General features: G+C 43.5%; 1 protein-coding gene across 5 annotated transcripts in view; it reads left to right on the forward strand.

Annotated features, from left to right (window-relative positions):
• The window catches only part of LOC139571365 (ubiquitin carboxyl-terminal hydrolase 42-like), a 41,849-nt gene that overhangs the window by 4,616 nt on the left and 24,052 nt on the right, over window positions 1-13,181 (forward strand). For all 5 annotated transcript variants that reach the window (XM_071394168.1, XM_071394169.1, XM_071394170.1 and 2 more), the window contains exons 2-3: window positions 4,405-4,651; window positions 10,767-10,976. In XM_071394168.1, coding sequence (XP_071250269.1) covers window positions 4,414-4,651; window positions 10,767-10,976 — 448 coding nt within the window. In that variant the 5' untranslated portion in view covers window positions 4,405-4,413. The remainder of the gene's footprint in view (window positions 1-4,404; window positions 4,652-10,766; window positions 10,977-13,181) is intronic.

A 13,181-nucleotide genomic window follows, 5' to 3' on the forward strand; every position in this document is an offset into this window, starting at 1 on the left:
TTGGCCCAGCGTTGTCCGGGTTAGGGAGGGTTTGGCCGGCAGGGATATCCTTGTCTCATCGCGCAGTGCACGCTGACCAGGTCGCTAGGTGTACGGTGTTTCCTCCGACACATTGGTGCGGCTGGCTTCCGGGTTGGACTGCTGCTTAACACAGCGCGCATCCAAATCTTGGCTCGACCTTCGCCTCTCCCGAGTCTGTGCGGGAGTTGTAGCGATGAGAGAAGACCGTAACTACTAACAATTGGATACCACGAAATTGGGGAGAAAAGGGGGGTAAAAAATATAATAATAAAAAAGTTTAGACTACTGACCTGTAGTGATAATGTGATATAATTTGGTGACGTTTTAGTAAAGTTGTGTGTGTGTGTCTCAGAAACGTATTTACTATATATGCAACCCAGATGTCCAAGATGCAACTCAAACGCTGACCCCTAGACTCACTCAGGTAGGAAGTTAGATTCAGCCACGGGCCGATTTTTATTGGAGCGGATGGTCGGAGCATATTAATTTACACTTTACATTGACCACAACTAAGCCAAAAAGAGATTAGTTTTTTTCAAATACAATAACTTCTTACCTTGATTACCTTGAGACACACTATATATACAAAAGTATGTGATTGTATGTTGACACCCCTTCAAATTAGTTGATTCGGCTATTTCAGCCACACCCGTTGCTGACAGGTGTATAAAATCGAGCACACAGCCATGCAATTTCCATAGACAAACATTGGCAGTAGAATGGCCTTACTAAAGAGCTCAGTGACTTTCAATGTGGCACCATCATAGGATGCCACCTTTCCAACAAGTCAGTTTGTCAAATTTCTGTCCTGCTAGAGCTGCCCTGGTCATCTGTAAGTGCTGTTATTGCTTAAAAATCGTCTGTCCTCAGTTGCAACACTCACTACCGAATTCCAAACTGCCTCTGGAAGCAACGTCAGCACAATAACTGTTCGTCAGGAGCTTCATGAAATGGGTTTCCATGGCCGAGCAGCCGCACCCAAGCATAAGATCACCATGCGCAATGCCAAATGTCGGCTGGAGTGGTGTAAAGTTTGCCGCCATTGGACTCTGGAGAAGTGGAATAGCATTCTCTGGAGTGATGAATCACTACACCATCTGGCAGTCCGACGGATTAATCTGGGGTTGACGGATTAATCAGGGTTTGGCTGATGCCCGAATGCGTAGTACCAACTGTGAAGTTTGTTGGAGGAGAAATAATGGTCTGGGGCTGTTTTTCATGGTTCGGGCTAGGCCCCTTAGTTCCAGTGAAGGGAAATCTTAACGCTATAGCTTACAATGACATTCTAGATGAATCTGTGCTTACAACTTTGTGGCCACTGTTTAGGGAATGCTCTTTCCTGTTTCTGCATGACAATGCCCCTGTGCACAAAGCAAGGTCCATACAGAACTGGTTTGTCGAGATCGGTGTCGATGAACTTGACTGTGCTGACCTCAATCCCACCGAACACCTTGGGGATGAATTGGAACGCCGTCTGCGAGCCAGGCCTAATTGCCCAACATCAGTACCTGACCTCACTAATGCTCATGGCTAAATGGAATAAAGTCCCCGCTGCAATGTTACAGCGCCTTCCCAGAAGAGTGGAGGCTGTTAGAACAGCAAAGGGGGGGACCAACTCCATATTAATGCCCATGATTTTGGAATGTGATGTTCGACGAGCACTTTTGTCATGTACTGTATGTCTTTTTATTTTTGCGAATACTTGAACATATTTCCTAAATCCTGTTTTATTTTTTGCTGAATTCCTGGATTTTAGTCTTGACTAAGGCAAAAATCATACATTTCCTGTCAAATTCTTTCAGATCTCCACTGGGGCATAGGGTGTAGGGGTCCATTTAGGATTGCTGTTCACTTTGTTGTAATGTTTTTCTATAACTTGCAGTCACTAAACGTATCACTAAACCAAACTTCAAAGCTTTGTCTCTGTGTCGCATGTAAATTCAATGCAAAACCTAAGCAGAGCATGCCTTCGGGTCTTCTACACTGTTTGCAGAACTCGTTTTCTCACTCTGAGAAATACTTTTGCTTTTATATCCATGGGGTTGTCTGCATGACTTTTATATGACCCATTTACACCACCAGACAGACCACCTGCTGGTAATTGAGCAGGACAATCCTGGTTGATGCTCTGTGTGATTGAGGCTACTTACGGTTTTCGACCGATTATGACTTTTCAACGCCGATACCGGTTGTTGGAGGACCAAAAAAAGCCGATAGCGATTAATCGGCCCATTTTGTAAAAATGTATTTGTAATAATGACAATTACATCAATACTGAATGAACACTTATTTTAACTTAATATAATACATCAATAATATCAACTTAGCTTCAAATAAATAATGAAACATGTTCAATTTGGTTTAAATAATGCAAAAACAAAGTATTGCAGAAGAAAGTAAATGTAAAGAAGCCAACGTTTAAGTTCCTTGCTCAGAACATGAGAACATATGAAAGCTGGTGGTTCCTTTTAACATGAGTCTTCAATATTCCCAGGTAAAATGTTTTAGGTTGTAGGAATTATAGGACTATTTCTCTCTATACGATTTGTATTTCATATACCTTTGACTATTGGATGTTCTTATAGGCACTTTAGTATTGCCAGTGTAAGAGTATAGCTTCCATCCCTCTCCTCGCCGCTACCTGGGCTCGAACCAGGAACACATCGACAACAGCCACCCTCGAAGCAGCGTTACCCATGCAGAGCAAGGGGAACAACTACTCCAAGTCTCAGAGCGAGTGACGTTTGAAACGCTATTAGCGCGCACCCCGCTAACTAGCTAGCCATTTCACATCGGTTACACCAGCCTAATCTTGGGAGTTGATAGGCTTGAAGTCATAAACAGCGCAATGCTTGAAGCATTGCGAAGAGCTGCTGGCAATACGCACGAAAGTGCTGTTTGAATGAATGCTTACGAGCCTGCTGGTGCCTACCATCGCTCAGTCACACTGCTCTATCAAATCAGACTTAATTATAACATAATAACACACAGAAATACGAGCCTTAGGTCATTAATATGGTCGAATCCAGAAACTATCATCTCGAAAACAAAACGTTTATTCTTTCAGTGAAATACGGAACCGTTCCGTATTTTATCTAACAGGTGGCATCCATAAGTCGAAATATTCCTGTTACATTGCACAACCTTCAATGTTATGTCATAATTACGTAAAATTCTGGCAAATTAGTTTGCAATGATCCAGGCGGCTCAAACTGTTGCATATACCCTGACTCTGCGTGCAATGAACGCAAGAGAAGTGACACAATTTCACCTGGTTAATATTGCCTGCTAACCAGGATTTCTTTTACCTAAATATGCAGGTTTAAAAAAATATATACTTCTGTGTATTGATTTTAAGAAAGGCATTGATGTTTATGGTTAGGTACACGGTGGAGCAACGACAGTCCTTTTTCGCGAATGCGCACCGCATCGATTATATGCAACGCAGGACACGCTAGATAAACTAGTAATATCATCAACCATATGTAGTTATAACTAGTGATTATGTTTGATTGTTTTTTATAAGATAAGTTTAATGCTAGCTAGCTTCTTACTGCATTCACGTAACAGGCAGGCTCCTCGTGAGGCAGGTGGTTAGAGCGTTGGACTAGTTAACCGTAAGGTTGCAAGATTGAATCCCTGAGCTGACAAGGTAAAAATCTGTCGTTCTGCCCCTGAACAAGGCAGTTAACCCACCGTACCTAGGCCGTCATTGAAAATAAGAATGTGTTCTTAACTGACTTGCCTAGTTAAATAAAGCTGTAAAAAAAAAAAATTGTAAATCGGCATCCAAAAATACCGATTTCCGATTGTTATGAAAACGTGATATCGGCCCTAATTAATCGGCCATTCCGATTAATCGGTCGACCTCTACTACTTACATCCTGAAATCTTACCCAGGATAACAATCAGTTGATTTATTTGGGCACTGAAAATATGTTAGTCACATTGTGACACTCAGAACATAAATGTTTATGACAATCATAATCTTAACTGTTGCTGTGTAAGATAGGTTCTAGGAATACATTACATTTTTGTACAGTGCACTGAATTAGCCACAATCTGCATCTTCAAAGTGGATGGTAGCACTGACCCATTAGAGTTCCAGGAAATAATGTGAGTTTGAAATGGAAAATAGGATGCTTTTAGGTGGTTTATGGGCTGTTAGAGTTTCTGTAAAGCTCTTTCATCCTCTTCTAGAGCTACAGAGCTAGTCTTGTTCAAGATGTTTACTTTTATATTCCTAGGTGTTACTTCATGTGTTCTACCTCCAGGATGATTTTTGTCACAGACACAGTTCAGTACTCCCAACTAGGCCTAGGTTAGTATCTAAAGAAACATTGCCTAACATCACCCTCTCTATTTGTGGTTTTTGTCCAACAGCAATGAACAATGACCATAGTTGACAGATCTTCAGAGAAATCTGACCTAGAGTCAGTCGGGTGCAAGCGCTCAGGATCGCTGAACTTTCCCGGCGGTGACAGGAACGGGATGGACAGTGTCTGCTCCAGCTGGGGGGCGGGGGGCCCCTCGTCCTCCGACACCCCCAGGGTGAAGACAGGGGGCTGCATGGGCCCCACTCCTGGAGCCACAGTCTACAGCAGCAGTGCAGACAGGCCCAAGGAGCAAGGTTGGTGTGCTCAACTCAAATCTTTTAATTAACTCATAACAGATATAGTAGACAAGGTATCTTTGGTTGCAGGACTCCAAGTGCATAAAATGAATCCTGGAACATGTTCCATTCTGTGATTGCTAAACTACAGGACTGTTTTGCTTCGGCTTCATCTGACCACTTTTTTATAGACCGAGTCACTGGTGCTTCCTGCTTTAATTGTTGCTTGTAAACAAGAATCAGGAGGATAGAATTATGGTCAGATTTGCCAAATGGAGGGCGAGGGAGAGCTTTGTACGCGTCTCTGTGTGTGGAGTAAAGGTGGTCTAGATTTTGTCCCCCTCTGGTTGCAAATTTAACATGCTTATGTAAAAAGGATTTAAGTTTGCCTGCATTAAAGTCCACGGCCACTAGGAACACCGCCTCTGGATGAGTGTTTTCCTGTTTGTTTATGGCAGTATACAGCACATTGAGTGCGGTTATAGTGCCAGCATGTTGACAGCTACAAAAAATACAAAATCCAATTTTATTGGTCACATACACATGGTAATGCGAGTGTAGTGAAATGCTTGTGCTTCTAGTTCCGACCATGCATTAATATCTAACAATTTCACAACTACCTTATACACACACAAGTGTAAAGGAATGAATAAGAATATGTACATATATGGATGAGCGATGGCCGAACGGCATAGGCAAGATGCAGTAGATGGTATAGAGTACAGTATATACATATTAGATGAGTAATGTAGGGTATGTAAACATTATATAAAGTGGCATTGTTTAAAGTGACTAGTGATACATTTATTACATCCAATAATGAATTATTAAAGTGGCTAGAAATTTGAGTCAGTATGTTGGCAGCAGCCACTCAATGTTAGTGATGGCTGTTTAACAGTCTGATGGCCTTGAGATAGAAGCTGTTTTTCAGTCTCTCGGTCCCAGCTTTGATGCACCTGTACTGACCTCGCCTTCTGGATGATAGCGTGGTGAACAGGCAGTGGCTCGGGTGGTTGTTGTCCTTGATGATCTTTTTGGCCTTCCTATGATATCGGGTGGTGTAGGTGTCCTGGAGGGCAGGTAGTTTGCCCCCGGTGATGCGTTGTGCAGAGCTCACTACCCTCTGGAGAGCCTTGCGGTTGTTGCCGGAGCAGTTGCCGTACCAGGCGGTGATACAGCCCGACAGGATGCTCTCGATTGTGCATCTGTAAAAGTTTGAGTGTTTTTGGTGACAAGCCAAATTTCTTCAGCCTCCTGAGGTTGAAGAGGTGCTGCTGCGCCTTCTTCACCACGCTGTGTGGGTGGACCTTCTCAGTTCATCTGTGATGTGTACGCCGAAGAACTTAACTTTCCACCTTCTCCACTACTGTCCCGTTGATGTGGATAGGGGGGTGCTCCCTCTGCTGTTTCCTGAAGTCCACGATCATCTCCTTTGTTTTGTTGACGTTGAGTGTGAGGTTATTTTCCTGACACCACACTCTGAGGGCCCTCACCTCCTCCTTGTGGGCCGCCTCGTCGTTGTTGGTAATCAAGCCTACCACTGTATTGTCGTCTGCAAACTTGATGATTGAGTTGGAGGCGTGCATGGCCACGCAGTCATGGGTGAACAGGGAGTACAGGAGAGGGCTGAGAACGCACCCTTGTGGGACCCCAGTGTTGAGGATCAGTGGGGTGGAGATGTTGTTTCCCACCCTCACCACCTGGGGGCGGCTCGTCAGAAAGTCCAGGACTCCATTGGGCCGGGTCGCGACCTATGGAGCTAAATGTCAAGTTTGGAGGGTACTATGGTGTTAAATCCTGAGCTGTAGTCGATGAACAGCATTCTTACATGGGTTAGGGCAATGTGATTGCGTCGTCTGTGGACCTATTGGGGCGGTAAGCAAATTGGAGTGGGTCTAGGGTGTCAGGTAGGGTGGAGGTGATATGATCCTTGATTAGACTCTCAAAGCACTTCATGATGATGGAAGTGAGTGCTACGGGGCGATAGTCATTTAGCTCAGTTACCTTAGCTTTCTTGGGAACAGGAACAATGGTGGCCCTCTTGAAGAATGTGGGAACAGCAGACGCTGATAGGAATTGATTGAATATGTCTGTAAACACACCAGCCAGCTGGTCTGCGCATGAGGACGCGGCTAGGGATGCCGTCTGGGCCGGCAGCCTTGCGAGGGTTAACACGTTTAAATGTTTTACTCACGTTGGCTGCGGTGAAGGAGAGTCCGCAGATTAACTCTCTAGGTAGATAGTGTGATCTACAGCTTATCATGAGATACTCTACCTCAGTCGAGCAAAACCTCGAGACTTCCTTAGATATCGTGCACCAGCTGTTAACATATATGCATAGGCCCCCGCCCTGTGTCTTACCAGAGGCTGCTGTTCTATCCTGCCGATAGATATTGTATAACCCACCAGCTGTATGTCGTCGTTCAGCCACGACTCAGTGAAACATAAGATATTATAGTTTTTAATGTCCCGTTGGTAGGATATACGTGCTTTCAGTTCGTCCCATTTTCCAGCGATTGAACGTTAGCTAGCAGGACGGAAGGCAAAGGCAGATAAGCCACTTGTCACCTGATCCTCACAAGGCACCCTGATCTTTTTCCGCGAAACCTCAGTTACCTTCTCCAGCAAATGATGGGGATCTGGGCTTGGTCGGGTGTCTGTAGTATCTCCCTCCCGTCTGACTCATTGAAGAAAAACTCTGTCTAATCTGAGGTGAGAAATCAAGGTTCTGATGTCAAGAAGCTCTTTTCGGTCATAAGAGACGGTAGCAGCAACATTATGTACAAAACAAGTTACAAACAACGTGAAAAAACAAACAAGATAGCATGGTTGGTTATCCCCTCCAGCGCCATCTTCATATCTTTCTCCACATTTTGTTATGTTAGACTTATTCTCAAATGGATTATAATTTTTTTCCCTCATCAATATATACACAATAACCCATAATGACAAAGCTAAAACAGGTTTGTATAATTTTTTATTTATAAAAAATATAAATCATACCTTATTTACATAAGTATTCAGACCCTTTGCTATGAGACTGGAAGTTGAGCTCAGGTGCATCCTATTTACATTGGTCATCCTTGATGTTTCTACAACTTGATTGGTATGATTTGGAAAGGCTCACACACCTGTCTATACAAGGTCCCACAGTTGACAAGAATTGTCCGTAGAGCTCCGGGACTGGATTGTGTCGAGGCACAGATCTGGGGAAGGGTACCAAAACATTCTGCAGCATTGAAGGTCCCCAAGAACACAGTGGCCTCCATCATTCTTGAAATGAACCACCAAGTTTGGAACCACCAAGACTCTTCCTAGAGCTTGCCACCCGGCCAATCGGGAAAGAAGGGCCTTGGTCAGGGAGGTGACCAAGAACCCGATGGTCACTCTGACAGAGCTCTAGAGTTCCTCTGTGGGAGAACCTTCCAGAAGGACAACCATCTCTGCAGCACTCCACCAATCAGGCCTTTATGGTAGCTTGGCCAGGCGGAACCACTCCTCATTAAAAGGCACATGACAGCCTGCTTGGGGTTTGCCAAAAGGCACTTAAAGGACTCTCAGACCAAGAGAATCAAGATTCTCTGTTCTGATGAAACCAGGATTTAACTCTTTAGCCTGAATGCCAAGCGTCACGTCTGTAGGAAACCTGTCACCATCCCTACGGTGAAGCATGTGGGTGGCAGCATCGTGTTGTGGGGGTGTTTTTAAGCAGCAGGGAATGGGAGACTAGTCAGGATCAAGGCAAAGATGAATGGCACAAAGTACAGGGAGATCCTTGACGAAAACCTGCTCAGGACCTCAGACTGGGGCTATGGTTCACCTTCTAACAGGACAATGGCCCTAAGCACACAGCCAGGACAACGCAGGAGTGGCTTCGGGACAAGTCTCTGAATATCTTTGAGTGACCCAGCCAGAGCCCGGACTTGAACCGGATCGAACATCTCTGGTGCGACCAGAAAATAGCTGTGCAGCGATGCTTCCCATCCAACCTGACAAAGCTTGAGAGGATCTGCAGAGAAGAATGGGAGAAACTCCCCAAAAACAGGTGTGCCAAGCTTGTAGCATCATATCCAAGAAGACTCAAGGTTGTAATCGCTGCTTCAAAAGTACTGAGTAAAGGGTCTGAATACTTACAGTGGGGAGAACAAGTATTTGATACACTGCCGATTTTGCAGGTTTTCCTACTTACAAAGCATGTAGAGGTCTGTCATTTTTATCATAGGTACACTTCAACTGTGAGAGACGGAATCTAAAACAAAAATCCAGAAAATCACATTGTATGATTTTTAAGTAATTAATTTGCATTTTATTGCATGACATAAGTATTTGATCACCTACCAACCAGTAAGAATTCCGGCTCTCACAGACCTGTTAGTTTTTCTTTAAGAAGCCCTCCTGTTCTCCACTCATTACCTGTATTAACTGTACCTGTTTGAACTCGTTACCTGTATAAAAGACACCTGTCCACACACTCAATCAAACAGACTCCAACCTCTCCACAATGGCCAAGACCAGAGAGCTGTGTAAGGACATCAGGGATAAATTGTAGACCTGTACAAGGCTGGGATGGGCTACAGGACAATAGCCAAGCAGCTTGGTGGGAAGGCAACAACTGTTGGCACAATTATTAGAAAATGGAAGAAGTTCAAGATGACGGTCAATCACCCTCGGTCTGGGGCTCCATGCAAGATCTCACCTCGTGGGGCATCAATGATCATGAGGAATGTGAGGGATCAGCCCAGAACTACACGGCAGGACCTGGTCAATGACCTGAAGAGAGCTGGGACCACAGTCTCAAAGAAAACCATTAGTAACACACTACGCCGTCATGGATTAAAATCCTGCAGCGCACGCAAGGTCCCCCTGCTCAAGCCAGCGCATGTCCAGGCCCGTCTGAAGTTTGCCAATGACCATCTGGATGATCCAGAGGAGGAATGGGAGAAGGTCATGTGGTCTGATGAGACAAAAATAGAGCTTTTTGCTCTAAACTCCACTCGCCGTGTTTGGAGGAATAGAAGGATGAGTACAACCCCAAGAACACCATCCCAACCGTGAAGCATGGAGGTGGAAACATCATTCTTTGGGGATGCTTTTCTGCAAAGGGGACAGGACGACTGCACCGTATTGAGGGGAGGATGGATGGGGCCATGTATCGCGAGATCTTGACCAACAACCTCCTTCCCTCAGTAAGAGTATTGAAGATGGGTCGTGGCTGGGTCTTCCAGCATGACAACGACCCGAAACACACAGCCAGGGCAACTAAGGAGTGGCTCCGTAAGAAGCATCTCAAGGTCCTGGAGTGGCCTAGCCAGTCTCCAGACCTGAACCCAATAGAAAATCTTTGGAGGGAGCCGAAAGTCCGTATTGCCCAGCGACAGCCCGGAAACCTGAAGGATCTGGAGAAGGTCTGTATGGAGGAGTGGGCCAAAATCCCTGCTGCAGTGTGTGCAAACCTGGTCAAGAACTACAGGAAACGTATGATCTCTGTAATTGCAAACTAAGGTTTCTGTACCAAATATTCAGTTCTGCTTTTCTGATGTATCAAATACTTATGTCATGCAATAAAATGCAAATTAATTACTTAAAAATCATACAATGTGATTTTCTGGATTTTTGTTTTAGATTCCTTCTCTCACAGTTGAAGTGTACCTATGATAAAAATTACAGACCTCTACATGCTTTGTAAGTAGGAAAACCTGCAAAATCAGCAGTGTATCAAATACTTGTTCTCCCCACTGTATGTAAATGTCATGAGAAAAAAAAATCTAAACATATTTTTGCTTTGTCATTATGGAGTCGTGTGTGGATTGATGAGGGGGGAAATAATTTAATCCATTTTAGAATAAGGCTGTAACGTAACAAATTGGAAAAGGTCAAGGGGTCTGAATACTTTCTAAATGCACTGTATTTCAAGCCTCTCCATACAGAGAGTGCTGAGTTGAGTAGCTGTCGTTTCCCACATCTCTTCTCATAAGTGACTGAAGTTGCCTTGAAGTTGGACGCAGTCAAAAACAAACTTTTCCTTAGATGACCTTCAGAGATTTATTCCCACTGGGTTATCTACCTGGCAACACTCCTTTTGTCATGGCTTTCAGTATGTATTTGACCATTTCTTTCCCCTTCCCCTTTGCAGTGGTGCTGACCAGTGGGGACGGCATCGCCCTGCCCCAGAAGGTGCTGTTCCCAGCCGAGCGGCTCAGCCTGAAGTGGAACCAGGTCCACCGCATTGGATCAGGTCTCCAGAACCTGGGAAACACCTGCTTCCTCAACTCAGCTCTGCAGTGTCTCACCTATACCGCTCCCCTCACTAACTACATGCTGTCCCGGGAGCACTCTAAAACATGTATGTGGGTAATAGAACCAGGGGCTCTGTTGTTACATTTTCATAGCAGGAGAAGGTTAGAAAGAGAAAGAAAATAAGTAATATTCGACAAACCGAGACTTCAGAAAGTATTCATACCACTTGATTTATTCCACGTTGTGTTATGTATGAATTCATACATAAGGTACCACAGTTAACAGTGCATGTCAGAGCAGAAACTATACCATTAAGTCCAAGGAACTCTGTAGATCTCTGACATAGAATTGTGATGAGGCATACAGTACCAGTCAAAAGTTTGGGAACCTACTCATTCAAGGGTTTTTCTTAATTTTTTACTATTTTCTACATTGTAGAATAATAGTGAAGACATCAAAACTATGAATGCTGTGGTAGCCATGCTGGTTAAGTGTGTATTGAATTTTAAATAAATCACTGAGTGTCACCAGGAATGCACCATTACACCTCCTCCATGCTTCACGGTGGGAACCACACATGCGGAGATCATCCGTTCACGTACTTTGCGTCTCACAAAGATACGACAGTTGGAACCAAAAATCGCAAATTTGGACTCATCAGACCAAAGGACAGATTTCCACGTGTTTAATGTCCATTGCTCGTGTTTCTTGGCCCAAGCAAGTCTATTCTTCTTATTGATGTCCTTTTAGTAGTGGTTTCTTTGCAGCAATTTGACCATGAAGGCTTGATTCACGCAGTCTCCTCTGAACAGTTGATGTTGAGATGTGTGTGTGTTACTGAACTCTGTGAAGCATTTTATTTGGGCTGCAATCTGAGGTGCAGTTAACTCTAATGAACTTATCCTCTGCAGCAGAAGTGACTCTGGGTCTTCCTTTTCTGTGGGGGTCCTCATGAGAGCCAGTTTCATAGCGCTTGATGGTTTTTGCAAATGCACTTGAAGTAACTTTCAAAGTTCTTGAAATTATACAGATTGACTGACCTTAAAGTAATGTAATGGACTGTCATTTCTCTTTGCCTTTTTGAGCTGTTCTTGCCATAATATGGGCATGGTCTTTTACCAAGTAGGGCTATCTTCTGTATACTAACCCTACCTTGTCACAAAACAACTGACTCAAATGCATTAAGGAAAGAAATTCCACAAATGAACTTTTAACAAGGCACACTTGTTAATTGAAATGCATTCCAGGTGACTACCTCATGAAGCTGGTTGAGAGAATGCCAAGAGTGTGCAAAGCTGTCATTAACCTCACTAGGTTATCTTGGACGGTAGCGTCCCACCTCGTCAACACCCAGTGAAACTGCAGGGCGCCAAATTTAAAACAGAAATCCCATAATTTAAATTCCTCAAATATACAAGTATTTCACACCATTTTAAAGATACACTTGTTGTAAATCCAGCCAAAGTGTCCGATTTCAAAAAGGTTTTACGACGAAAGCACACCAAAAGATTATGTTAGGTTAGAGCCAAGTCACAGAAAAAGACAGCCATTTTTCCAGCCAAAGAGAGGAGTAACAAAAAGCAGAAAGAGATAAAATTAATCACTAACGTTTGATGATCATCAGATGACACTCATAGGACTTCATGTTACACAATACATGTATGTTTTGTTCGGTAAAGTAAATATTTATATCCAAAAATCTGAGTTTAGGCGGGATGCTACTGTCTCATTTGGCAAAAAGACAGAAAATGCAGAGCGCCAAATTCAAAAAAAATTACTATAAAAAAAAATCACGCTTTCATTCAATTACACATGAAAGATACCAAATTAAAGCTACACTGGTTGTGAATCCAGCCAACATGTCAGAATTCAAATAGGCTTTTCGGCGAAAGCAAACGATGCTATTATCTGAGGATAGCACCATTGTAAACAGAGAGAAGCATATTTCAACCCTGCAGGCGCGACACAAAACGCAGAAATAAAAATATAATTCATGCCTTACCTTTGACGAGCTTCTGTTGTTGGCACTCCAATATGTCCCATAAACATCACAAATGGTCCTTTTGTTCAATTAATTCTGTCGATATATATCCAAAATGTCAATTTATTTGGCGTGTTTGATCCAGAAAAACACCGGTTCAAATTGTGAAACGTGACCACAAAATATCTCAAAGGTTACCTGTAAACTTTGCCAAAAAATGTCAAACTACTTTTGTAATACAACTTTAGGTATTTTTTAACGTAAATAATCAATCAAATTGAAGACGGGATGATCTGTGTTCAATACAGGATTAAAACCAACTGTAGCTAG

Source organism: Salvelinus alpinus, chromosome 3, assembly GCF_045679555.1.
Source record: "Salvelinus alpinus chromosome 3, SLU_Salpinus.1, whole genome shotgun sequence".
Lineage (NCBI taxonomy): Eukaryota > Metazoa > Chordata > Actinopteri > Salmoniformes > Salmonidae > Salvelinus > Salvelinus alpinus.